The 27,887-nt window shown below is 51.4% G+C and overlaps 2 protein-coding genes across 5 annotated transcripts in view; both read right to left on the bottom strand.

Moving 5' to 3' along the window:
- Positions 1 to 3,599, bottom strand: part of LOC125460611 (cytochrome b-c1 complex subunit 1, mitochondrial-like) — a 36,382-nt gene extending 32,783 nt beyond the window's left edge. Inside the window, exon 1 of the mRNA XM_048548252.2 lies at positions 3,463 to 3,599. Within this exon, the coding sequence (XP_048404209.2) occupies positions 3,463 to 3,516 (54 nt within the window). The 5' untranslated portion in view covers positions 3,517 to 3,599. The remainder of the gene's footprint in view (positions 1 to 3,462) is intronic.
- Positions 3,600 to 9,833: 6,234 nt separating this feature from the next.
- The window catches only part of LOC125460327 (hyaluronidase-2), a 35,652-nt gene continuing 17,598 nt past the window's right edge, over positions 9,834 to 27,887 (bottom strand). For 2 of the 4 annotated variants that reach the window (XM_048547695.2, XM_048547694.1), the window contains exons 2-4: positions 21,814 to 22,811; positions 10,975 to 11,064; positions 9,834 to 10,463 (exon numbers count right to left, since the gene is read on the bottom strand). In XM_048547695.2, the coding sequence (XP_048403652.1) occupies positions 10,077 to 10,463; positions 10,975 to 11,064; positions 21,814 to 22,734 (1,398 nt within the window). In that variant the 5' untranslated portion in view covers positions 22,735 to 22,811 and the 3' untranslated portion in view covers positions 9,834 to 10,076. Of the gene's footprint in view, positions 10,464 to 10,974; positions 11,065 to 21,813; positions 22,812 to 24,041; positions 24,063 to 25,318; positions 25,427 to 27,887 lie in introns of those variants that run through there. The other 2 variants (XM_048547696.1, XM_048547697.2) reach the window with 2 other exon arrangements.

Genomic DNA, 27,887 nt, shown 5'->3' with positions numbered 1-27,887 from the left:
CCACCCCATGCCCCTGCCCCCTCACCCTCCCCACCCCATGACCCTGCCCCCTCACCCTCCCCTCCCCTCCCCACCCCACCCCAGTCCCCTGCCCCCTCACCCTCCCCTCCCCTCCCCACCCCAGTCCCCTGCCCCCTCACCCTCCCCACCCCAGTCCCCTGCCCCCTCACCCTCCCCTCCCCAGTCCCCTGCCCCCTCCCCACCCCAGTCCCCTCACCCTCCCCTCCCCTCCCCACCCCAGTCCCCTGCCCCCTCCCCCTCCCCTCCCCACCCCAGTCCCCTGCCCCCTCCCCCTCCCCTCCCCACCCCAGTCCCCTGCCCCCTCCCCCTCACCCTCCCCACCCCAGTCCCCTGCCCCCTCCCCTCCCCCTCCCCACCCCAGTCCCCTGCCCCCTCCCCTCCCCCTCCCCTCCCCACCCCAGTCCCCTGCCCCCTCCCCCTCCCCTCCCCACCCCAGTCCCCTCCCCCTCACCCTCCCCACCCCAGTCCCCTGCCCCCTCCCCTCCCCCTCCCCACCCCAGTCCCCTGCCCCCTCCCCTCCCCCTCCCCTCCCCACCCCAGTCCCCTGCCCCCTCCCCCTCCCCTCCCCACCCCAGTCCCCTGCCCCCTCACCCTCCCCTCCCCTCCCCACCCCAGTCCCCTGCCCCCTCACCCTCCCCTCCCCTCCCCTCCCCAGTCCCCTGCCCCCTCACCCTCCCCGCCCCACCCCAGTCCCCTGCCCCCTCACCCTCCCCGCCCCACCCCAGTCCCCTGCCCCCTCACCCTCCCCTCCCAACGCCAGTCCGTTGACCCCTCACCCTCCACACCCCAGTCCCCTGCCCCCTCACCCTCCCCCCCCACCCCAGTCCCCTGCCCCCTCACAGTCCCCTCCCCACCCCAGTCCCCTGCCCCCTCACCCTCCCCTCCCCACCCCAGTCCCCTGCCCCCTCACCCTCCCCTCCCCACCCCAGTCCCCTGCCCCCTCACCCTCCCCAGTCCCCTCACCCTCCCCAGTCCCCTCACCCACCCCAGTCCCCTGCCCCCTCCCCTCCCCACCCCAGTCCCCTGCCCCCTCCCCTCCCCACCCCAGTCCCCTGCCCCCTCCCCTCCCCACCCCAGTCCCCTGCCCCCTCACCCTCCCCTCCCCACCCCAGTCCCCTGCCCCCTCACCCTCCCCTCCCCACCCCAGTCCCCTGCCCCCTCACCCTCCCCTCCCCACCCCAGTCCCCTGCCCCCTCACCCTCCCCTCCCCACCCCAGTCCCCTGCCCCCTCACCCTCCCCTCCCCACCCCAGTCCCCTGCCCCCTCACCCTCCCCTCCCCACCCCAGTCCCCTGCCCCCTCACCCTCCCCTCCCCACCCCAGTCCCCTGCCCCCTCACCCTCCCCAGTCCCCTGCCCCCTCACCCTCCCCTCCCCAGTCCCCTGCCCCCTCACCCTCCCCTCCCCAGTCCCCTGCCCCCTCACCCTCCCCTCCCCAGTCCCCTCACCCTCCCCTCCCCAGTCCCCTGCCCCCTCACCCTCCCCAGTCCCCTGCCCCCTCACCCTCCCCACCCCATGCCCCTGCCCCCTCACCCTCCCCTCCCCACCCCAGTCCCCTGCCCCCTCACCCTCCCCTCCCCAGTCCCCTGCCCCCTCACCCTCCCCTCCCCAGTCCCCTGCCCCCTCACCCTCCCCTCCCCAGTCCCCTCACCCTCCCCTCCCCAGTCCCCTGCCCCCTCACCCTCCCCAGTCCCCTGCCCCCTCACCCTCCCCACCCCATGCCCCTGCCCCCTCACCCTCCCCACCCCATGACCCTGCCCCCTCACCCTCCCCTCCCCTCCCCACCCCACCCCAGTCCCCTGCCCCCTCACCCTCCCCTCCCCTCCCCACCCCAGTCCCCTGCCCCCTCACCCTCCCCTCCCCAGTCCCCTGCCCCCTCCCCACCCCAGTCCCCTCACCCTCCCCTCCCCTCCCCACCCCAGTCCCCTGCCCCCTCCCCCTCCCCTCCCCACCCCAGTCCCCTGCCCCCTCCCCCTCCCCTCCCCACCCCAGTCCCCTGCCCCCTCCCCCTCACCCTCCCCACCCCAGTCCCCTGCCCCCTCCCCTCCCCCTCCCCACCCCAGTCCCCTGCCCCCTCCCCTCCCCCTCCCCTCCCCACCCCAGTCCCCTGCCCCCTCCCCCTCCCCTCCCCACCCCAGTCCCCTCCCCCTCACCCTCCCCACCCCAGTCCCCTGCCCCCTCCCCTCCCCACCCCAGTCCCCTGCCCCCTCCCCTCCCCACCCCAGTCCCCTGCCCCCTCCCCGCCCCCTCCCCTCCCCACCCCAGTCCCCTGCCCCCTCCCCCTCCCCTCCCCACCCCAGTCCCCTGCCCCCTCACCCTCCCCTCCCCTCCCCACCCCAGTCCCCTGCCCCCTCACCCTCCCCTCCCCTCCCCACCCCAGTCCCCTGCCCCCTCACCCTCCCCTCCCCTCCCCACCCCAGTCCCCTGCCCCCTCACCCCCCCACCCCAGTCCCCTGCCCCCTCACCCTCCCCTCCCCCTCCCCACCCCAGTCCCCTGCCCCCTCCCCTCCCCACCCCAGTCCCCTGCCCCCTCCCCTCCCCCTCCCCACCCCAGTCCCCAGTCCCCTGCCCCCTCCCCTCCCCTCCCCACCCCAGTCCCCTGCCCCCTCCCCCTCCCCTCCCCTCCCCACCCCAGTCCCCTGCCCCCTCCCCTCCCCTCCCCACCCCAGTCCCCTGCCCCCTCCCCCTCCCCTCCCCACCCCAGTCCCCTGCCCCCTCCCCCTCCCCTCCCCTCCCCACCCCAGTCCCCTGCCCCCTCCCCCTCCCCTCCCCTCCCCACCCCAGTCCCCTGCCCCCTCCCCCTCCCCTCCCCACCCCAGTCCCCTGCCCCCTCCCCCTCCCCTCCCCTCCCCACCCCAGTCCCCTGCCCCCTCCCCCTCCCCTGTCCCCTGTCCCCTGTCCCCTGTCCCCTGCCCCCTCCCCTCCCCCTCCCCTCCCCACCCCAGTCCCCTGCCCCCTCCCCCTCCCCTCCCCCTCCCCTCCCCACCCCAGTCCCCTGCCCCCTCCCCCTCCCCTCCCCTCCCCACCGCCCCCTCCCCCTCCCCTCCCCACCCCAGTCCCCTGCCCCCTCACCCTCCCCTCCCCTCCCCAGTCCCCTGCCCCCTCACCCTCCCCTCCCCTCCCCAGTCCCCTGCCCCCTCACCCTCCCCTCCCCTCCCCACCCCAGTCCCCTGCCCCCTCACCCTCCCCTCCGCCTCAATATTCCCCAAACACCTTCCCCCCTGTTCTCCCCGCCCCTCCCACTTGGCTCCATTCCCCTCCTCCCATGATCCCTGAACCCGGCCCCGGGTTTGACCTTCGCCGTGTCCGGACTAGGCTCGCTCCGGAGCCGCTGTCCCCCGGCTCCTGCTAACTATTCCTCCGCTCACGGGATCCACTGCCTGCCGCCGCCGCCCCCCCCCCCGGTGCCCATCCTCTCCAGTCCCCAGAGCCCAGGAACTCACAGCACCGGCCCGGAGCAGCGCACAACCGGCTCGAAAACCACCGGCCACCGCCATCACTACCACTGGAGTCACTCCCCCTGGCACAGCGCCCCCTCAAACCTGGAGGAGTCACTCATCCTCCCAACGCAGCCTTCCCTCAACCACAGACAAGCCACTCCTCCCGGCACAGCGCCCCCTCAGTCCCGGACGAGTTACTCCTCCTCCCGGCACAGCTCTGTCCGCCCGGGAGGATGCTTTCCCCTGACACAGCGCCTCCTCAGACCTGGAGGAGTCCCTCATTCTGCCTTCACAACGCCCACTCAACCTCTGGGGATTAACTCCTCCCACCACAGCGCCCCCTCAGGCCCGGAGGAGATATTTATCACCCCGCCGCCGGCACAGCGCCCCCTCAGCCCCGGAGGAGGCATTGCTCCTTCAGATTCCCTGAACTGGGGAATCTGGAACAAAAACAGAAATTGCTGGAAAAGCTCAGCAGGTCTGGCAGCATCTGTTGTCAATAATTAGAGTTAACTTTTCGGATCCAGCGATAAAACCTTTGGTTTTCTCAGAACAATATAAAGAAATAAATCAGGGATTTACATTAATCAATTAAAACTTTCTAACTAATTAAAGATTTAAAGCATACCAGGTTTGTTTAATATATCCTCATCAGTGATCATCTTTTTCTGATAAATTTTGTGTCTGATACTGTCTCTCTCACCAACACCTGAAGGAGGGTGGCTCAGGCTCTGTGTGTTTCAGATAAACCTGTTGGACTATAACCTGGTGTTGTGTGATTTCTGACAGTGGGAGCAGGCAACCCCAGGGTCGGTGGCAGTGGGGTGATGGGGGCGCGGAGCGGATGTTGTGGGACCGAGCCTGAGGATTGGGAAAGGAAGTCAATCCCTTGTGGAGAGTACAAGCCCAATGTAGCCAGGCACGTATGGACTTTGGTGTTGAACTTTCAACCACTTCTTTGTTTCTCTACTTTTTAGTAAGAAGGTGTAATGTTTAACTCGTTAACTGTTTTCTTTATTTTTCTCCTTTGTACATAGAGTGGCACCATAAGTGGCAGCACGTAAACCTTTCACTGCACTCACATGAATACATGGCAGTAAATGTAATTTAATAATGGGGGCTAACAATGGATACCGTGTTATAGCAGTCCACATGAGTGTGTGGGCGAGTTGGGGGACCGACATGGGAGAAGGTGCCTCAACCCCTAAAATTACTGAACTTGAAATTGATTCCATAAGGCTGCAGGGTCCCTGAGCAGAAAATGAGGTGTGCTTTTTCCTGCTTGTGTTAAGCTTCGCTGGAACACTGCAGCAAGCCTGTGACAGGGATGTTGGCCAGGGAGCAGGTTGGCTTGTTAAAGTGGCAAGCAACTGGAAACTCAGGGTCTTTTCCGTGAGCGTAACATAGACGTTCTGTGAAGTGGTCACCCAGTTTACGCTTTGTTTCCCCAATATAGAGGAGACCATATTGTGAACAGCAAATGCAGTTGACTAGATTCTGGGAAATGCTGGTCAAGTGTTGCTTCACCTGGAAGGTATGTTTGGGCCCTTGGATACTGGAGAGGGAGGAGGTAAATGGGCAGGTGTTACACCTTCGGCAGTTGCAGGGGAAGGTGCCATGGAGCTGTAGGGGGTTGTAGGGAGTGAAGAAGTGGACCAGGATGTCCCAGAGGGAACTTGCGGAAGGCTGACAGGGGAGGGGAATCTGTTTCTGGTGTTGTCATCTCACTGGAGGTGGCAGAAATGACGGCTAATGATCCTCTGGATGTGGATGCTGGTGGGATGGGAGGTGAGGAATGGGGGGATCCTATTGCTGTTGTGGGACGGGGAAGGGCATGAGGGCTGAAGTGAGAGAGATAGGTCAGAGCCAGCTGAAGGCCCACTGAACTCTGATAGTAGGAAATTCTCAGTTGAGGAAGAATGTGGAAATTTCAGAGGTCCCCTTGTCAAAGTTGGTATCATCAGAAAAGATGCAATGGAGGCAGAGGAACTGGGAGAACGGAATAAAGTTTTTACAGGAAGTAGGGTGTGAGCGTGTAAAATCAAGGTAATTGTAGGAGTCGATGGATGTGTAATGGATATTGATGGCCAGCCTGTCCTCAGATGCGGAAGCAGAGATGTCAAGGGAGGAATCAGAGGTGGATCAGGTGAAGGTGAGAGTGGGGTGGAAATATGCAAAATTGATAAAGGTTTACAATTCTGGGTGAAAGAGGGAGGCAGCACCAATGATAACATTGATACACTGCAGAAAGAGTTGTGGGTGGGGGGGCACAAGTAGGAAATGAACAAGGAATTTGCCACACACCCCACAAAGAGACAGGCAGAACTGGGGTCCACCTGGGCACCCATCTAACCTGAAGAAAGCGAGAGGAGTTAAAAGAGAAGTTGTCCAGGGTGAAGACAAGCTTGGCCAGGCAAAAGATGGCGATGGTTCTTTTTCCTGGGAAATCTGGAACTTGGGGGTACAGTATCTGGATGACGAGCTGATCTTTTTGGACTAAGGTGGGGAGAATCATAGAATCTCCAGTATGGAAACAGGCCCTTTGGCCCAATAGGTTCACACCAACTCTCTGGAGAAGATCCAACCTAGACTCAGCACCCTAGCCAATCCCTGTAACCCTGTATTTCCACTTAACCTACACATCCCTGGGCACTATTTGACCAGCCAATCCACCCAACCTACACATCTTTAAATGGTGGGAGGAAACCCACACAGACATGGGGAGAACATGCAAACTCCACACAGACACAGGGAGAACATGCAAACTCCACACAGACACAGGGAGAACATGCAAACTCCACACAGACACAGGGAGAACATGCAAACTCCACACAGACACAGGGAGAACATGCAAACTCCACACAGACACAGGGAGAACATGCAAACTCCTCACAGACAGTTGCCTGAGAATGGAATTGAACCTGAGTCCCTAGCGCTGTGAGGCAGCAGTGCTAACCACTGAGCCACCGTGCTGTCTAAATATCTGCTGAGGGGATTGTGAATCTTTTGAATTCTCTAGCCCAATAAATATATTTGAGCCTGGGTTAGGCTTTCTCGGCGAATCGAGGGATATGATTGTGGACGTGAAAGTGGAGTTGAGGCTCAAGCTCAGTCATTATTGTGTCAAAGGATGGAGCAGGCCCAATGGGCTGAATGGTCTATTCTTCCTCCTTGTGTTATATTCTTATGTTAATTCTCACCTGATAGATTCAGTAACAAAAACAGAGATTGCTGGAAAACTCAGGTCTGGCACGTTCTTGTTCTGAAGAAGGCTTACTCAGTCTGATTCTCTCTCCACACATGCTGCCAGACCTGTTGAGTTTTTCCAACAATGTCTGTTCTTGTTTCTGATTTCCACAATCCACAGTTCTTTGGTTTTGTTGTTCCAATAGATTCTGTTCCTGAATCCATAGACTCCTCATCTGTTCCCTGCATTGTAACAGATTCTTTGACATGTGTTGCTCGCCTGTCCTCTCTTTCCTTCCTTATTCTTCCTGTTTATATTTCAGAAGGAATTACAAAGTTCCCATTCCTCTCAGTGCTCAGACAGCTCGCTGGAATTATTCCAAGATCATAACTCCATGTGCTAACTTGTGCTTCTGGCTCCCCGCCCGATCCATTATGTTCCATGCATTTACATACATGCAACTGAATGCGATGGTCTAAAACACCCTCAGACTGATCTCTCTTATTTCTCATTCTAGTGCAATTTATCTCACGGATCTTGTTTTTCTTCTGAGCTTCACCCTGCTCCCCTCTCCCCACTGACCCTACTACCAGTTGTATTTTGCTGCAGTCTGCCTTCATCCCTCAATCTAATCAAATATGCTAGAACATTTAATGCAATTTTGGTCAACATTCCCCCAGTGTGTGGAATGAACTTCCTGAGCAAATGGTGGATGTGGGTGCAGTCACACCATTTAAAAGACATTTGGATAAGAACATGAGATAACAAGGTGTGGAGCTGGAGGAACACAGCAGGCCAGGCAGCAGAGGAGGAGCAGAAAAGCTGATTTTTCGGGTCAGGACCCTTCTTCAGAAATTTCTGAAGAAGGGTCCCGACCCAAAACATCAGCCTTCCAGCTCGTCTGTCGCTGCCTGGCCTGCTGTGTTCCTCCAGCTCCACACCTTGTTATCTCTGACTCCAACATCAGCAGTTCCTACTATCTCTGGACAAGAAGAATAGGAAAGGTTTGGAGGGATTATGGGCTTGGAGCAGGTAGGTTGGGATTATCGTCAGCACAGACTGGTTGGGCCAAAGTGTTTGTTTCTGGGCTGTACGACTTTATGACAGGATTTTCACACCAGGGAGATGGAATCTAATGGAATTATAGATTCTTCCCAAACAAGGGCCACCACCATTCCTCGCTGTAATTATATCTGATTACAAATAGAGAATAATTCTGGCAGTTCAGAAAAATGATGACAGCAAAGTATTTGCACAAAGATTCTTTTAATGACAGGTGTGAATGCAGCTGGTTTAAAACTCCAATTAATTCTGGGCAAACCCCATTTACAGAACCATGTCATGTTCAAAACACCCCCTAATTAGGAATGGGAGTGGGTTTGTGCTTCTCAGTAAAAACATGGTCAAAATTCCGCATCAGCTCCACTTTGTGGTTCGATCTCCAGATCCCTTCATTCCAAATATCCAATTGTTCCTCCATCACTTCAGGAAGTGAACATCCACAGTTCTGTGGGGGAAAATAACTCCTTAACAGATTCATAGAGAGATTGTAAATGTTCAACTTTGGAAAGACGTTGGCACAGTGGCAATTTCACTGGGCCAGTAACCTAGGAATTGAGGCCCAAAGTGCTAGGGACACAGAATCAAATCTAACAGCCACTGTCTGAATTTACATCCAATTAATAAAATCTGGCTACTTGTAGTGATTATGACCACAAGACCAATGTCCATGGTTGTAAAAAATCATTTATTTCATATAGAAACAGAAGTCACTGGAAAAGCTCAGCAGGTCTGGCAGCAACTGTGAAGAAAAATCAGAGTTAATGTTTTGGGTCCGGTGACCCTTCCTCGGATGCCTTTGCAGTGTGTACACTGTCTGGCCTACATGTAACTCCAGACCCACAACCACCATGTGATTGACTCTTAACTGCCCTCTGGCAATTAGGAATGGACAATAAATACTGGCCCATGAATGGTAAAATAGCCATTTATGCTACAGCAGGCCATTCCTCCAGCTGAGTCCATGCCACTCAGACAGAGTAATGCCCTCACTCCTCATATCTCCACAGGTGTCTGTCCCTGCAATGTCCAATATCCTTCTGAAATCTGTTAGCATCTTGATTTCCAACACCACCTTGAATTGGATGTTCCCGGTCTTTACCTCACGCTGTGTAAAAAGCTCTCCTCAACCTCGTTTGCTCCCAGGGGTTGTTACTCCTGGTTAGTTAACTAACCTTTTAACCAAACCTCCCCATTGTTAAACCATTCTGGTAAAGCCCCTCTGACCTCTTTCACCCCACATCTCAGCCTCACTCCATCTGATTGTTGAACCCTGTCCAGACTGACGCCATCTGGAACCTCTCACCCTGTCTAGCCATCGTCTGATTTAGCACAGCCTCTATCCCAGCCCACACATTGCCTCCTCTGTCACTGACCCACCCCACCACTGTCTGTCACACACTCACTTCCTCGCTTTGTCACACTTCACCCCTCTCCATCACTCACTCACTCCCTCCCGCCCACCCCCTCACACTTTTCATGGATAAAGCCCCCCTACACACTAATACCACTCATCTGAAAGGATCGATGTTTCTGTCAGTGGTCACATGACACAATGTGTAGCAGATGTGATGAAATTCCCTGGAATTCCATCAAAATTGATACTTCACTCTGTCACCCCTCGCCTGCCCACTCCTCCCTCACATCTACTTCAGCCTGTCACCCTTCATCAGCCTTGAATCCTCCCTCCACCTGCACCTCATGCTCCCTCAGCCCATCCCCTCAGCCTAACTGGACCCTGAGCTCCAGGCACAGCAGGAACCAGGGCTGATAGGACGATATTCGCTTGGGATCTGCAGCCTCTTTAAACTCACTGCACAAAAACACGTCCTTTCAAAAAATACACTTTTACTGAGAAGAAGATAGTTATTATTAACATTCACACACCTGGTTTCCAGACAACTGTGTCTCAATTAACTGAAAGAAAAATTGTCTTTGGTTTTGTATATTACCCTCAATGAGAAGCAGCAACAAATCTGACACATTCAGAAACAAGAACTTTTACAAAACACAGCTCATGCCAGCCCAGAAATACCACAGTCTTGTCCCCCTCCCACATTGCCCAATACTGCCATCAGCCACCCCCTCCGCCCCCGATACTGCCCCCTTGCTCCCTCCGCCCCCAACACTTTCCCACACTTCACACCCACCTCTGCTGCTTTTCCAATAAATATCAGGAAAAATCCCAGAAATTGTTCACCGGCAAACAAACAAACAATGTCTCTTTACACAATTCAATATCTTAAAAAATAATGCTCCCATTTAGAAAGGTTCAGGAGCTTTTGATCATACGAATGGCAAAAATACTTTGTTAACAAATTCCTCTCTGAGAAACATCAATCCTGGTTTGAAAAGAGCAAGTGCTTCATTATTAAACTGTCACAGAGAGCAGCACTGTTATGATGAGACTCAGAGTAGAAGGCAGAGGGAGCTGGCTGTTGCTGGTCTCAGTGCTGCAGCTTTGACCTGTCCAACCCCGATAACAACGACACTGGAAGTTCTCCTTAAAGTGCCTGACGTCATCAGGTCTCAAGGATCCAGTCAACAGCAGCTTGGGTCCTTCAGTCACATTCTGCTCCAGGATCTGGAAACTGTTTGCATTGAGGTGAAGGTAAGTATCAGATTGACTGTCCCTCCGTTCACAGCGACCCTGGCTCTGGCACAACGCTTGGCTGCAGTACTGTGCTGCCATTGTCACATTCAGTATGTAGCGACCGAAATCCCCTTCCAGGTATCTCCTCAATATCTTACAGCGAGTCTATAGAACAAAAGGGGAACGAGGGTCAGGCCTCTTGCAGAGTCCAACCAAGATCAACCCCAAGGTATATCCAGCTTTGAGGCAAGTCAGAAAATTTGATATAGAAAACACGGGAACGGGAGTGGGAGCAGGAGAGGTTGGGGGAGGAAGGGCTGTTTTATTCTCTGCACTCCCACAACACCCTCCACCCCCCCAACCAACCCCACCATCCCAGGAAACATGATCAGACTCAATGGAAACACTGCCCTGTCCTGCAGGTTTCTGTACAATGATTGCCCCAGGGACAATGAGCACCAGTGGGAACCTGGCTGCTTTCACTAGCCCTGTGACACCTCCCCCTGGCCAGGGTCATTCTGCTGCTCCATCCTTATTGGGCACCACAAGGGTCCAGTGACCAGGGGTGCAGGGCAAAGGGGTCGCTCGGTGCTATAAAGGAGAAGATGGTCATGAAGCAGAAATTATAAAGATACTGAGCAGCCCAGCACAGGGACGACAAAGGGTTAATCCTCACCTCACTGTTACTGTAATCTGCATCACCCCAGAAAATGATTCCAGCTGCTCCCAGGGCTGCTGTCTCTCCAATGGTTGTGAGCAGATCCCGCTGTTTAAAAGAGAAACAACAGAACTGAAGGCACCGTATTAATATAGATTTGTCTTGGAAATTGTCTCCTTACATATCAACTGTTTCCACAGCCTAACTTTTCATGTCCAAACCTAGAAAATGTTGGCAAACTATTGGGCAAGTGCAGGCATCAGCCTGTGCCCTTACTGTTGATCCCCAAGAACTGTCTGAAACTCTTTGCAATGAGAGGCCTACTGAGTAACTGACTCAGACCCAGAATGTGCCAAAAGACAAACACCTGACAGCAGACAGGGAAAAGTGTCTTGTAGTCAGTTCGTGTTGAAAAAGAGTGTGACAACACAATCTCTAATTTCATTGGCTGGTAAGAAACAGCTGGTAGGGACCACATGTAAATTGCCATAAATTAGGAAAGGCTATTATTATGCACTAGAGACACGTGAAAGTCAAAACATTACAACAAAATAATCTATGTAAACCAAAGTAGGGAAAGGGAAGGAGTGTAAAGTCAATGTTAGGGTAATAAGTTCAAAACTAGGACAAGGTAAGGCAGGGGAGCTCAGTCCCAAGTGGTGCCTGATTGTAATATGTGGGAAATCTTTATTGCTCCAGGCACACTGAATCTCCACATCTGCGGGAGGTGCCACCAGTTTTATCAGCCTGTGGGCCAGCTTCTGGAGCCTCAGCATCAGCTGGACGAACAGCAGTGCATCCTTGAGGGACAGCACATGTTTAAACATGGTCACCCTGTATTTAGAGAAATGCAGTCAGAAAGGGGAATGGGTGACCATTAGCCAGAAGACGAGACGCAGGAAAGCTCCAAAGTGCTGTGCACTCCACAGCAGTTTCTCTGAGTTACAGGCAGGCTGTCTCTGTAGCCACCACCACTCCAGGCTCTATTGAAGCCACCTTCCCACCAAAGGAGCTCTCTTTAGAATGTAACAAACTAAAATCGAACTGAGAAAAGAAGAGGAGAAAGCTGCAAATAAAAGGTCATGATGTGGAGGTGCCGGTGTTGGACTGGGGTGAACAAGGTCAGAAATTACACAACACCAACATATAGTCCTCTCTGATGAAGGGTCTAGGCCCGAAACGTCAGCTTTTGTGCTCCTGAGATGCTGCTTGGCCTGCAGTGTTCATCCAGCCTCACATTTTATTAACCAACATATAGTCCAACAGGTTTATTTGAAAACACAAACTTTCATGGCACTGCTCATTCATCAGGTAAAGTCTTGTGGTGGTACTGGTTTCAACTGTGAAAACGGGGGAGGTTTGGTTACTGCTGGCGGTGATGCCAAGTTTCTCCAGTTTCCTGTTCTCAGTGTGTATGTAGGTGGCATAGTTCTGTTGCCTTGTCTGCATGGCACTGCCTCGCAGCTGGTCCACTGTATCCTGACCACAAGCTGAGAATATGGACTCTATCTCAATTTCAAGGTTATGGCATCTGCTGTGGCACTGGTATATGGGAATGATTGAGGAAGGTGAGTCAGGTGCGACAGCAGAGTCCCTCAGCATAGTCTGTGCTGTAGGTTGACTTGAGGGGGTTTGTGATCTGTAACCCTTTCAGGATCTTCTCAGCTTTCTGGCATCTCTGCAGAAACTTGATGTCTGTGTCATTATGTGTGATCTTCTTGGAGATCCTCTCCACTTTGAGCTGACAGTTTGTTTAGTTGATGGTAGCAATGACATGGAGGTGCCAGTGTTGGTCTGGGGTGGAGAAGGTCAGAAATCACACGACACCAGATTATAGTCCCAGAGATAATGGGAACTGCAGATGCTGGAGATTCCAAGATAATAAAATGTGAGGCTGGATGAACACAGCAGGCCAAGCAGCTCTGATGAAGGGTCTAGGCCCGAAACGTCAGCTTTTGTGCTCCTGAGATGCTGCTTGGCCTGCTGTGTTCATCCAGCCTCACATTTTATTACCAGATTATAGTCCAACAGGTTTACTTTATATCACAAGCTTTTGAAGGACAGCTCCTTTGTCAGGTTAAGTGGAGGGGACAGCGCTCCAAAAGCTTGTGATTTCAAATAAGCCTGTTGGACTATAATCTGGTGTCATGTGACTTCCGAACAAATAAAAGGAAAAGAGATAGCGGAAGAAGAGGGAAAGCCCTGGCACAGGAGCCCAGACACTGCCACTGCTGCCAACTTGAAAAAGAATGTTCAAAAGTGTTCACAGTTTCTCAGAAAACCAAAAACAAAGTTGCTGGAAAAGCTCAGCGGGTCTGGCAGCATCTGTGAAGGAGAAAACAGAGTTAACGTTTCGGGTCCAGTGACCCTTCCTCAGAACTGATGGATCAGTTACAACTGATCCACTGAACCATCCACTACCCACACATTGCACCTGAATGGGAATGGGAATGGGAACAGCATCCTCCTGGGAAAGTCAGCGTGTGTGGTGGGTGAGGTGTGGGGGCCTTAAACTGATTTGACAGGGAAAATGGGATGCACAGCAGAGTTACACTGGGGGTGATGCACTAACATGTTTTGAAGACAAACCAAGTCAGTTTGCAAGGCAGTGAGAGTACAGACAAGTAAGAATGGCAAGACTGGATGGCAGGTGAGTTGACGGCTGGTCATCCCACGCGGATGTGGCATCATTGCAATCACAGAGACACTGTTGAGGGACAGACAGGACTGACAATTCAATATTCCAGCGTCTAGAATCTCCTGACAATACAAGGAGGCGGTGCCACAATATTGATCAATGTGTCAACAAATGCATTAAGGAGGAAAGCTATGTTCAAAGGTTCCTCAATTGAGGATAAATGGAAATGCACAAAAAAAAGGGGCAATCACTTTGAGGGGTTCACCCTCATACAGTCAGGGGGTGATAGAAAGACAGATACACAGGCAAATCTCAAAGAAGTGTAATAACAATAGGGAATAATAACAGGGGATTTTACCATCCCCATTATTAACCAGGATAGACAATGTGTGAAAGGGAGGGAACAGAATTCTTAAAATATGTACAGGAGAGCTTTTATGCCAACACATAGAAAGTCCTACAAGAAAGGGGGTCGTGCTGGATCTAGTTTTAAGGAACAAAGGGGTAGAAGTGTCAGTGGGGAACATTGAGGCAATAGCGATCATAATTAAGTTAGGACGGGAAATAAAGTTTCTGCATTGGAAGAAGATTGATTTTTCACAAGACAGGTTCTAGCCAGAGTAGAAAGAGTAATAGTGAGAGTGCAGTGCCAGCATGTTCCTGTAAAGGTGAAAGGTGGGACCAACAAGTCCAGAGAACCCTGAATGTCAAGTAATGTACACATTTGGAGAAGGGATGAAGAGGAAACTTACATGTAGATTGGTGCCCTAGAGGAATATTGAAAGTGCAAGAGTTTGCTTAAAAAGGAAATTAGGAGACCAAAGGGGATACATGTTAAAACACTGACAGGTAACATTAAGGAAAAGTCAAAGATGTTTTCTAAACATGTTTAGAACATAGAACATTACAGCGCAGTACAGACCCTTCAGCCCTCAATGTTGCACTGACCTGTGAAACCAATCTGAAGCCCATCTAACCTACACTATTCCATTATCATCCATATGTTTATCCAATGACCATTTAAATGGCCTTAAAGTTGGCAAGTCTACTACTGTTGCAGGGAGGGCATTCCCTGCCTTACTCGTCTCTGAGTAAAGAATCTACCTCTGACATCTGTCCTATATCTATCACCCCTCAATTTAAAGCTATGTCCCCTCATGCTAGCCATCTCCATCCCAGGAAAAAGACTCTCCCTGCCCACCCTATCTAATCCTCTGATCATCTTGCATGTCTCTATTAAATCACCTCTTAACCTTCTTCTCTTTAACGAAAACAGCCTCAAGTCCCTCAGCCTTTCCTCATTAGACCTTCCCTCTATACCAGGCAACATCCTGGTAAATCTCCTCTGCACACTTTCCAATGCTTCCACATCCTTCCGATAATGCGGCAACCAGAACTGTATGCAATACTCCAAGTGTGGCCACACCAGAGTTTTGTACAGCTACAACATGACCTCATGGCTCCACCAATAAAACTTGACACACCATACGCCTTCTTAACAACCCTATCAACCTGGGTGGCAACTTTCAGGGATCTATGTACATGGACACCGAGATCTCTCTGCTCATCCACACTACCAAGAATCTTTCCATTAGCCCAGTACTCTGCATTCTTGTTACTGTTTAGGGACAAGAAAACATTCGGGGAAAGAGTCAGCCTATTTGAGACAAATGTGGAGCTGAAAGACATAGGTGAAGTTATAAATGAACTCTTTGCATCTGTATTCACTCTAGAGGAGGATGACATAGGTTGAGAAATCAGAGAAAGGGGCTGTGAGATACTTGACCTAATTTATACCAAGAGGGAGGAGGCATTCACAGCTTTTAAAAAGATAACTCCCCAAACCAAGATGAGATGTATCCCAAGATGGTGTGAGAGGCAAGGGAGAAGATTGCAGAGGCTCTGACATTAATTTTCAAATCATCTCTGCCCAGAGGAGGAGTGCCAGAGGACCAGAGGGGAGCTGATACGGTACCAATATTCAAGAAGGGAGTAAGGGAAAAACCATTAAACCATAGACCACTGAATATAACATCTGTGGTAGGGAAACTATTGGAAAAAAATCTGAGGGACAGAATTAATCTCCATTTGGAGAGAAGAGAATTAATCAATGATATTCAATGTGGCTTTGTAAACGGGAGATCACATCTAACAAATTTGATTCGACGTTTCAAGGAGGTGACTAGATGTGTGGGTGACGGTAGTACAGTGGATCTGGCCTATGGGCTTCAGTCAGGCTTTTAACAAGGATATGCAATAGCAAACTGGCCAAGAAGCTGAGAGCCCATTAACACAGTTCAGTGCTGTGTCCCTCTCTGTTTATAGTGTGCATTACTAATCCTGACAAGCATGTCAGAGATATGATCAGTAAGTTTGCAGATGGCACAAAAATAGGTGGTATACTAAATAGTGAGGAGGAAGCCTTATGCTACAGGGCGATGTAGATACAACCACAAGATATACTGATACAATCACAAGATATAGGAGCAGAGTTAAGCTATTTGGCCCATTGAGTCTGCGCTGACAAAAATAATTCTACACTAATCCCAGGAAGAGCATTCCAGACCCCCACCACCCTCTGGGTGTAAAGGTTTTCCTCAAATCCCATCTAACCCTCCCACCTTTCACTTTAAAATTATGTGCAGTTATTGATCCTTCAATTAAGGGGAACATCTGCTTTCTATTTATCTGTCCATGCCCCTCATAATCTTATACACCTCTATCAGGTCCCCCTCAGCCTTCCCTGTTCCAAAGAAACAACCTGAGTGTATCCAGCCTCTCTTCATAGCTAACCTGCTCCATCCCAGCCAGGCAGCATCCTGGTGAATCTCCTCTGCACCCCCTCCAGTGCAATCCCATTCCTCCTATAGTGCACTGACCAGAGCTGCACACAATGCTCCAGCTGTGACCTAAACAGAGTCCTGTACAGCTCCAACATAATCTATGCAATGACAGATAAAGGTAAGTGTCCCATATTCCTACTTAACTCCCCTATTAACCAGTCCTGCCACCTTCAGGATCTGTGGACAAGATCCCTCTGTGGTTCCTAGTGCCCTGCCATTCATTGAGTTCCTCCCTTGTCTTGTTCCTTTGTCCAAAGTGAATCACATTTATCCGGGTGAAATTCCATCTGCCACTGATCTGTTCATCTAACCAACCTGACCTAATAGCTTCCCCCTCACTGTTAACCACCTGGCCAGACTTTGCATTGTCCAAACTTACTTCTCTTCCCCCTCCAGTTCTCATTGACATCATTTACGAATATTACAAACAATGAGGGACCCAGTGCTGATTCCTGTGGTACACTGGGCTCCAGCCACACCCTGCATTCTCCCACAACCCTCTACCTCCTGCAACAAAAGCAATTTTGGATCCACCATGTCAAGTTAGCCTGGATCCCATGTGCTTGTATCTTACAAACTGGCTTATTCATAAGAGACAGAGGGTGGTGATGGAAGGATGCTTTTCAGAGCGCAGGGTTGTGACTAGTGATGTTCCACAGGGATTAATGCTGGGACCTCTGCTGTTTGTAATCTACATAAATGATTGAGGAAATTGTGGCTTGTTTAATTAGTAAATTTGCAGATGACACAAAGATTGGTGTTGTGGATAGCAAGGAGGATTGCCAGGGGATACAGCAGAACGTACATCAGTTGGAAGCATAGGCAGAAAAATGGCAGATAGGGTTTAATCCGGATAAATGCGAGGTAATGTATTTTGGAAGGTCAAGGACAGATGAAATTTATACAGTGAATGGCAGAACCCTTGGGAGTATTGATATGCAGAGGGATCTGGGTGTGCAGGTCCACAGATCACTGAAGGTAGCAGTGCATTTAGACAAGACAGTAAAACAGGCTTATGGCATGCTTGCCTTCACTGGAAGGGGCATTGAGTATAAGGATGGACAAGTTATGCTGCAACCTGATAGAACTTTAGTTAGGCCACACCTGAAGTATTGTGTACAGTTCTGGTCATCACACTACCAGAGGGCTGTGATGCTTTGGAGAGGGTACAGAAAAGGTTTACCAGGATGTTGCCTGGTATAGGGGATTTTAGCTATGAAGAAAGGTTGGATAGACTGGGTTTGTTTGCACTGGAACATAGGAGGTAGAGGGGTGACCTGATAGAAATTTACACGATTGTGAATGGCATGGACAGAGTGGCAGGTATGAGGCATTTTCCCAGGCAGGAGGGGTCAATTACTAGGGACACAGGTTTAAGGTATGGGCGGGCGGGCGGGCGGGCGGGCGGAGTTTAAAAGAGATGTGTGAAGCAGGTTTTTCCCACAAAGGGCAGTGAATGCCTGGATTGCGCTGCCAGGGAAGGTGGTGGAAGCAAACACAAGAGCGATATTCAAGAAGCACACAATAATAGGAAGGGAAAAGGGCAATATGGATCCTGTAAGTGAAGACATTTTTTGTATGGAAGGCAAAACGTGTTGCACAGGCTTGTAGGGCCGAAGGGCCTGTTCCTATGCTCTTTGTATCTTCTTTATCAGCTATGATGTTGTGGCCATAACAGAGACATGGGTTTCTCAGGGGCAGGAATGGTTGCTGGATGTTCCAGGGTTTAGTGCATTTAAAAAGAATAGGGAGGGGGGAAAAAGAGGAGTGAGTGTAGCACTACTAATCAGAGAGGGTATCACAGCTACAGAAGCTTCCATTGTCGAGGAAGATCTGCCTACTGAGTCAGTATGGGTGGAAATTAGGAACAGCAAGGGAGTAGTCACCTCGTTAGGGGTTTACTACAGGCCCCCCAGTAGCAGCAGGGAGATTGAAGAAAGCATAGGTCGACAGATTTTGGAAAAGTGCGGACGCAGTGGGGTTGTTGTAATGGGTGACTTTAACTTTCCCAATATTGATTGGAACCTCCTTCGAGCAGAAGATTTGAATGGAGCTGTTTTTGTAAGGTGTGTTCAGGAGGGTTTCCTAACTCAGTACGTTGACAGGCCGACGAGGGGAGAGGCCATTCTAGACTTGGTGCTCGGAAACGAGCCGGGGCAGGTATCAGATCTTGTGGTGGGAGAGCATTTTGGTGATAGTGACCATAACTGCCTCACATTCTACATAGCTATGGAGAAGGAGAGGATTAGGCAAAATGGGAGGATATTTAATTGGGAAGAGGAAACTATGATGCGATTAGACATGAGTTAGGAAGCATGGACTGGGAGCAATTGTTCCATGGTAAAGGCACTAGAGACATGTGGAGACTGTTTAAGGAACAGTTGTTGCAAGTGATGAATAAATATGTCCCTCTGAGACAGGCAAGAAGGGTTAAGATAAAGGAACCTTGGATGACGAGAGCGGTGGAGCTTCTCATCAAAAGGAAGAAGGTAGCTTACATAAGGTGGAGGAAGCTAGGGTCAAGCTCAGCTCTAGAGGATTACAGGCAGGCGAGGAAGGAGCTCAAAAATGGTCTGAGGAGAGCCAGGAGGGGGCACGAGAAAGGCTTGGCAGAACGGATTAGGGAGAACACAAAGGTATTTTACACTTATGTGAGGAATAAGAGAATGGTCAAAGAAAGAGTAGGGACGATCAGGGATAGCATAGGGAACTTGTGTGTGGAGTCTGAGGAGGTAGGGGAAGCCCTAAATGAGTTTTTTGCTTCTGTCTTTACGAAAGAAACGAACTGTGTAGTGAATGAAACCTTTGAAGAGCAGGTGTGCATGCTGGAATGGATAGAGATAGAGGAAGCTGATGTGCTGAAAATTTTGTCAAACATTAAGATTGACAAGTCGCCAGGCCCGGACCAGATTTGTCCTCGGCTGCTTTGGGAAACGAGAAATGCAATTGCTTCGCCACTTGCGAAGATCTTTGCATCCGCGCTCTCCACTGGAGTCGTACCTGAGGAATGGAGAGAGGCAAATGTAATTCCTCTCTTCAAGAAAGGAAATAGGGAAATCCCCGGCAATTACAGACCAGTAAGTCTCACGTCTGTCGTCTGCAAGGTGTTAGAAAGGATTCTGAGGGATAGGATTTATGACCATCTGGAGGAGCATGGCTTGATCAAATACAGTCAACACAGCTTTGTGAGGGATAGGTCATGCCTCACAAACCTTAGCGAGTTTTTTGAGGATGTGACTAGAAAAGTTGATTAGGGTCGAGCTGTGGATGTGGTGTATATGGACTTCAGTAAGGCATTTGATAAGGTTCCCCATGGTAGGCTCATTCAGAAGGTCAGGAGGAATGGGATACAGGGGAACTTAGCTGCTTGGATACAGAATTGGCTGGCCAACAGAAGACAGCGAGTGGTAGTAGAAGGAAAATAATCTGCCTGGAAGTCAGTGGTGAGTGGTGTTCCACAGGGCTCTGTCCTTGGGCCTCTACTGTTTGTAATTTTTATTAATGACTTGGATGAGGGGATTGAAGGATCGGTCAGCAAGTTTGCAGACGACACGAAGGTTGGAGGTGTCGTTGACAGTATAGAGGGCTGTTGTAGGCTGCAGCGGGACATTGACAGGATGCAGAGATGGGCTGAGAGGTGGCAGATGGAGTTCAACCTGGATAAATGCGAGGTGATGCATTTTGGAAGGTCGAATTTGAAAGCTGAGTACAGGATTAAGGATAGGATTCTTGGCAGTGTGGAGATACATAGATCCCTTAAAATGGCCACCCAAATGGACAGGGTTGTTAAGAAAGCATATGGTGTTTTGGCTTTCATTAGCGGGGGGATTGAGTTTAAGAGTCGTGAGATCTTGTTGCAGCTCTATAAAACTTTGGTTAGACCGCACTTGGAATACTGCGTCCAGTTCTGGTCACCCTATTATAGGAAAGATGTGGATGCTTTGGAGAGGGTTCAGAGGAGGTTTACCAGGATGCTGCCTGGCCTGGAGGGCTTATCTTACGAAGAGAGGTTGACTGAGCTCGGACATTTTTCATTGGAGAAAAGGAGGAGGAGAGGGGACCTAATTGAGGTATACAAGATAATGAGAGGCATAGATAGAGTTGATAGCCTGAGACTATTTCCCAGGGCAGAAATGGCTAACACGAGGGGTCATAGTTTTAAGCTGGTTGGAGGAAAGTATAGAGGGGATGTCAGAGGCGGGTTCTTTACACAGAGAGTTGTGAGAGCATGGAATGCATTGCCAGCAGCAGTTGTGGAAGCAAGGTCATTGGGGTCATTTAAGAGACTGCTGGACATGCATATGGTCACAGAAATTTGAGGGTGCATATATGAGGATCAATGGTCGGCACAACATCATGGGCTGAAGGGCCTGTTCTGTGCTGTACTGTTCTATGTTCAATGTTCCCACGTGGGGCCTTGTCAAAGGCTTTGCTGAAATCCAGATAAACTACATCAACTGCCCTGAATTCGTCGATACACCTGACCACCTCCTTAAAATATTCAATCAAAATCATTAGGCCTGACCTTCCTCTGGCAAAGCCTCATTATCCTCAACAGCTGAACAGATAGGCCAGTAATGTCATCATAAATTCATCACCTTCCAATTAGCTGATTGTCGTATGTGAAATAGTCAAAAGATTTGACAGGATAGATGCAAACTGTTTCTTCAGCTTTGGGGGTGGGTAATTCTGAACCAAGAGCAGAATGTTACTGTTTGAACCAAGCAGGAAACATTTCTACACAATAGGTGGTAATTTCTCTAATTGTGTGAGATGCCAAAAAACTGTTGAGAGAAATGGAAAATACATCAGTCCAGCAGGAGTGGGCACTCCAGCAAGGCTGATTTGGAGGCACTATTTTTTAATTCATTCACAGGATGAGAGCATTGCTGACCAGGCAACATTTATTGCCCATCCCTAATTTCCCAGAGGGCACTTGCATCAACCACATGCAGGCCAGACCAGGTAAGGATAGCAGTTTCCTTCCCTAAAGGACATTAGTGATCCAGATGGGTTTCTCCAACAATCAGCAATGGATTCATGGTCATCACTTAGATTCTTAATTCAGATATTTATTGAACTCAAATGCCACCATTTGGTGTGGCAGGATTTTGAACCCATAACGTTACCTGGGTCTCTGGGTTAACAGTCAGGAGATAATACCACGAGGCCACTGCCTCCCCTTTTCACACTATAATCTAATGCTGTGCTGCCTCCGTCCTGAGAATGTCAATGGGGACAGTGTCAGGGGAGCTTTACTCTGTATCTAATCCTGTGCTGTCCCAGTCCTGGGAATGTTTAATGGGTCAGTGCTGAGGGAGCTTTACTGTGTGTCTAGTAGGGGAATTGTGAAGGTGAATAGAAATTGACTCTCACCTGGGTTAGCAGGTCAAAGGTGTAACTGTAAGTAGGCCGTGAGTACACAAACACAGGTAGTGAGAAGTTGACACTGTGCAGCTCAGACACTCGCACAGCCTCCTTGATCCTTGAGCGCACAAACCTGGTGGCACCGCTGCTGGAGCGCAGCATCGAATCCAGATAGATGGAGGGGAAGATTGCTGTACTGTTGGTCCACAGCCAGCTCAGCAGCTCATTTCGGGATATCTCCACATCCGGGCAGCGGCCTGTATAATTGGCCATGTTATTCTTATAGTCGTGATTGTAGCAGTCAGGGAAAAGGTAGAAACCCCACAAACTGTGTGGCCGGAAGTTTCTCGCCTTCCGCAGAGTCTCAACCATGAACCTCTGCGCTGACTGTTCAAACTCAAATTGGGCCTCTCTGTTGATTTGAGTTTCGGTCCAATCCGGGTGTTTCTCAGACACCAGGCGCCGGGAATTATTACGGTATATCTCCTTGTCCTTCCAATTCCGAATCCAGAGAGGCCTCCACTCCTCCCAGTCGATCACTGCCAGACCCTTGGTGGTCTGGGATCTCATGTAACGCTCAACATCTCGCTCCATCGCAGTCAGGTGTTCCAGGAGGCTACTGTTCTGTGGGACACCACCATTCACTGCTTGCTGACCCTGGTAGTAAGGGTATTTACCCAGCCTTTCCTTATAGAAGATGGTTAGATTCTGGTTATAAAAGCCTTCATTTGGAGACGAAATAATATCGAACATTCTGAGGTCCAGATTGACTGAGTGACGAATACAATCCTGCGTTGGTGCGTTCCACACAGTCACAAAGGGTTTACTTCCAAATCGGGAACTTTGCTTCAGCTGAGCTCTGCCTTTTGATACCAGAAGGGTCACCACACAGGCCAGAGCCTTCGCAACAGAGGCAGCTCTGTGGGCCATGACTCCTTGGCCTTTCAGTCACTCACCCTCCTGTTTCTGCGGAAGCTCTGCTTCCAGTTTATCCTCGACTCCAGACCCTGGAACAGAGAACACCATTCAGCGTACAGACACATTCCATCCACAGGACATCCCACTGCCATTTACCTTCTACTTTCCAGCCCTTATCCACTGCCCCATACCCGCCTTCAACCTCCTTCACACAGTTCTCCCACACGCACACTGACTCTCACTGGGGTACATGATCTCTCTCTCTCTCTCTCTCTCTCACACACACACACACACACTCTCTTTCTCACTGGGTTAAAAGTTCTCCCTTCAGTTCCTCAATCAATAATTGTACATTGTGAATATAAAGAGGTAGCACCAGAAAATATTGGGCGTGAATTAATATTAGTGTTCTTCCTTTCAGCCCCTGCAAAGGTGAAGTTGTGCACAGAACGCACTATCTCCATAGGCAGCACAGCACCATGGACCTGGGTTCAATTTCACCCTCAGGCAACTGTCTGTGTGGGTTTCCTCTGCGTGCTCCAGTTTCCTCCCACAGTCCAAAGATGTGCAGGTTAGGTGGATTGGCCATGGGAATGTAGAGTTACACGGATAGTTTAAAGGGATAAGTCTGGATGGAGTGCTCTTTGGAGAGTCGCCATGGACTTGTTGGGCTGAATGGCCTGTTTCCACACTGTAGGGATTATACGACATTTCTCCAGTTGTTCTCAATGTACTCCACCTAATCCCAATTTTGTTGTGTCCATCCTGAATCTCCTTAAACCCAATTCCTAACCCCTTTCCCCAGATCTGGAAATCCACCAGCAACCTTCAGCTACTCAGAATAATGGAACAGTGTAGGTTAGATGGGCTCCAGATTGGTTTCACAGGTCAGTGCAACATCGAGGGCCGAAGGGCCAGTATTGTGCTGTAATGTTCTATGTTTTATAAAATCTCGCTATGGTGCAAAAAAAAATGGAATTTCTGATGTGAGATTTTAGCTTACTCAGTCTAACACTGCCTTAAATTACATACTATTTATGGACAAATTTGCTCTACATACCAGCCAGCAGCAGAACTCAAGACTGGTTTAATCTCCCCAGACAGTTCTGCCCTCACCCCACCCACCCCGCCCTATCTGCCTGAGACAAAGTGCAAACCCCATGAGATAAACAAAGCAAGCAGGGCAGACCGAGGCACAATGGTGAAAGAATTCTCCCAGTTCTTGCTCCGAGCTGACAGAAGATCAAACACGTACATGATCTGTCAAGTCGTGAAAATAAATCAGCAAGTGTTACTGACTGGTGCACACTTATACTCACAAGGTATGTGATCCTGCACTGGTCTGATTCACTGATCCTTGACACAATAGCCCAGTTTGATATTAAAAGGAAAAACTGTTTCATTTCAAACAACAAACCACCAACAAGGTCACTTCTAAAGTCTGGGAATTCTGACTGAAGGACAATAGGAATTCAGCCTGGCCCAGTGTCTCCCTGCCTACACTCTACACAACTCTCCTAGGGAACACCTCCCCTCCACCCTTCCTGAACACCCAGTTATTACAATCAATTCATTTCAAAGATCTCAATCACTCTTTGTTCACAGTTAGTGTGAGAGTTTGTTCAGAGTGAGGGAACATTTTATACAAACAAAGTGGCCACAACAGGAGCCTGAAGTTATTTGATGCAGTTTCTAAATTTTAAAGTTATTGTAGATTCAAGGCCAGGAGCAGGAGGATTGTGTGTTGTGTCAGCAGTTTTTACAGTCGGAGCTGATCTCAGTGTGGGGGCTGATGGGGGAGGGGCTTTATTCATTCCTACTTCATGAGACGTGGACATCATTGGCTGGTCCAGCATTTATTGCCCATCCCTAACTGCTTGAGAAGATGCTGCCTTCTTGAACTGCTGTAGTCCATGTGCAAATCATTTGAAAAGATAGAAACTATGGTGGTGGGAGTTCATTCATGTAATGATTTCATAAAATCACTTAAAGGGAACAGTGATGACACCTGAGATAAGGGGAACTGCAGATGCTGGAGAATCCAAGATAACAAAGTGTGAAGCTGGATGAACACGGCAGGCCAAGCAGCATCTTAGGAGCACAAAAGCTGACATTTCGGGCCTAGACCCACCTGTTTGGTTTACAAAGATTAGGGAAGTACCATTACAACCAGACACTACATCCCACCCCCTCCTACCTGATACCATCTCCACTCTCACAACCTTCCGGGATCCCCAATTCTAGTCTCTTGAGCATCCCTGTTTTTAATTGCACCGTCCCTTGTTACCATGCTTCCTGCTGCCTGGATCCTAAGCTCTGGAATTCCCTACCTAAATCTCTGACTGGCTCCAAGACATTTGGTGAAATCTCCTTTCTTTGACAAAGCTTGTAGTCGCATGACCGAACGCAACATGAAATCTTATCAGCGAATGCCATCTTAACCAATATGTTCCACCCTTTATTAAACATCTGTTAAACTCTAGTTAGCATATTGTACTGAATTATGGGCACCATATTTTAAGAAAGATGTTCACATTCTCCCCACTCTCTGTGGGAAGACATTTGCAAATTCCAAATTGAATACTTTGAAATGTACCTCAACAAATTTTTGGGAGAAGGTTTCTCCTGAAATCCCCATTGGTTTGGTCAGTGACTGGGCCACTTATCCGTTGCTGCTATGTCTGAGGTACTCTCTCACCCTCTCTCTCCCTCCCCGTCTCAGTCTTTCTATCCCTCCCACCCCCTCTTCCCTTCCTTCCACCCTGCCCACTTCCTCCCTTCCCTCCATCGCCACTTCTCTCTCCCTGCCCCCCAAACCCCACCCCCTCCCTCCCCTCCGTCACCATGTCTCCCTCCCTCCAATTCTCCACTCTCTCCCTCCTACCCTGCTCCCCAATCTCTCCCTCCCCCCGCCTCTCCCCTGTCCCTCTCCCACCACACCCCTCCCCCACCTCCCACATCCCTCTGAACACCTCCCCCCACCTATCACGTCCCTCTGCCCCCTCCCCCACTTCCCAAATCCCTCTGCCCCCCGCCCCCACCACGTCCCTCTTCCCCCCATCTCTCCCACATCCCTCTCCACCCCCCACCATCTCTCCCACGTCCCTCTCCACCCCCCACCATCTCTCCCACGTCCCTCTCCACCCCCCACCATCTCTCCCACGTCCCTCTCCACCCCCCACCATCTCTCCCACGTCCCTCTCCACCCCCCACCATCTCTCCCACGACCCTCTCCACCCCCCACCATCTCTCCCACGTCCCTCTCCACACCCCACCATCTCTCCCACGTCCCTCTCCACACCCCACCATCTCTCCCACGACCCTCTCCACCCCAACGTTCCTCTGCCCCTCTGCACCTCTCCCATGTCCCTCTCCCCCCCATCTCCACCACCATGTCCCTCTCCACAACCCCCGTCCCCACCACGACCCTCTCTCCCCCGCCACCCCCGTCTCCCCCACGTCCCTCTCTCCCCCACTGTCTCTCCCACAACCCTCTCCGCCCCAAAGTCCATCTGCCCCTCTCCCATGTCCCTCTCCCCCGCCATGTCCCTCTCCCGCCCCATCTCCACCATGACCCTCTCCCCCCACCACCGGTCTCCCCCACGTCCCTCTCTCCCCGACTGTCTCTCCCACGCCCCTCTCCTCCCCGCCCCTCTACACCCTGGCTCACCCACGTCCTTCTCACCTCCCCCGCCGACATCCCTCGCACACCCACACATCCCTCTCACCCCACCACGTCCCTCTCACACTCCCAAATCTCTCTCATACCCCTCACGTCTCGCACACATTCCTCTCCCCAACTCAGTCTCTCGCTCGTCCCTCTCCCTAACCTCATCTCTCCCCTCACATCCGTCTCCCCCGACAATGTCCCTCTCCTCCCCCTCCACTCTCCCAAGTCCCTGTCACACACTCCGCCAACCCCTCTCTCTCACCTCCCCAGTCACAACGCCATCTCACTCACTCCCTGTTCACCACTACCCCCAACAGCATGTTCCACTCTTTCTCCCCCATTCCCCCCTCCTTCCTTCTCCGTGTCCCCCCTCTTCTCTCTCTCTCTCTCCCTCCTTCCTTCTCCGTGTCCCCCCTCTTCTCTCTCTCTCTCTCTCTCCTTCCTTCTCCGTGTCCCCCCTCTTCTCTCTCTCCTTCCTTCTCCGTGTCCCCCCTCTTCTCTCTCTCCTTCCTTCTCCGTGTCCCCCCTCTTCTCTCTCTCTCTCTCCTTCCTTCTCCGTGTCCCCCCTCTTCTCTCTCTCTCTCTCCTTCCTTCTCCGTGTCCCCCCTCTTCTCTCTCTCTCTCTCCTTCCTTCTCCGTGTCCCCCCTCTTCTCTCTCTCTCTCTCCTTCCTTCTCCGTGTCCCCCCTCTTCTCTCTCTCTCTCTCCTTCCTTCTCCGTGTCCCCCCTCTTCTCTCTCTCTCTCTCCTTCCTTCTCCGTGTCCCCCCTCTTCTCTCTCTCTCTCTCCTTCCTTCTCCGTGTCCCCCCTCTTCTCTCTCTCTCTCTCCTTCCTTCTCCGTGTCCCCCCTCTTCTCTCTCTCTCTCTCCTTCCTTCTCCGTGTCCCCCCTCTTCTCTCTCTCTCTCTCCTTCCTTCTCCGTGTCCCCCCTCTTCTCTCTCTCTCTCTCCTTCCTTCTCCGTGTCCCCCCTCTTCTCTCTCTCTCTCTCCTTCCTTCTCCGTGTCCCCCCTCTTCTCTCTCTCTCTCTCCTTCCTTCTCCGTGTCCCCCCTCTTCTCTCTCTCTCTCTCCTTCCTTCTCCGTGTCCCCCCTCTTCTCTCTCTCTCTCTCCTTCCTTCTCCGTCTCCTCCCTCTTCTCTCTCTCTCTCTCCTTCCTTCTCCGTGTCCCCCCTCTTCTCTCTCTCTCTCCTTCCTTCTCCGTGTCCCCCCTCTTCTCTCTCTCTCTCCTTCCTTCTCTGTGTCCCCCCTCTTCTCTCTCCTTCCTTCTCCGTGTCCCCCCTCTTCTCTCTCTCTATCCTTCCTTCTCCGTCTCCTCCCTCTTCTCTCTCTCTCTCTCCTTCCTTCTCCGTGTCCCCCCTCTTCTCTCTCTCTCTCTCCTTCCTTCTCCGTGTCCCCCCTCTTCTCTCTCTCTCTCTCCTTCCTTCTCCGTGTCCCCCCTCTTCTCTCTCCTTCCTTCTCCGTGTCCCCCCTCTTCTCTCTCTCTATCCTTCCTTCTCCGT

This window comes from Stegostoma tigrinum, chromosome 11, assembly GCF_030684315.1.
Source record: "Stegostoma tigrinum isolate sSteTig4 chromosome 11, sSteTig4.hap1, whole genome shotgun sequence".
NCBI lineage: Eukaryota > Metazoa > Chordata > Chondrichthyes > Orectolobiformes > Stegostomatidae > Stegostoma > Stegostoma tigrinum.
This window is presented reverse-complemented; position numbering and strand designations above follow the sequence as displayed.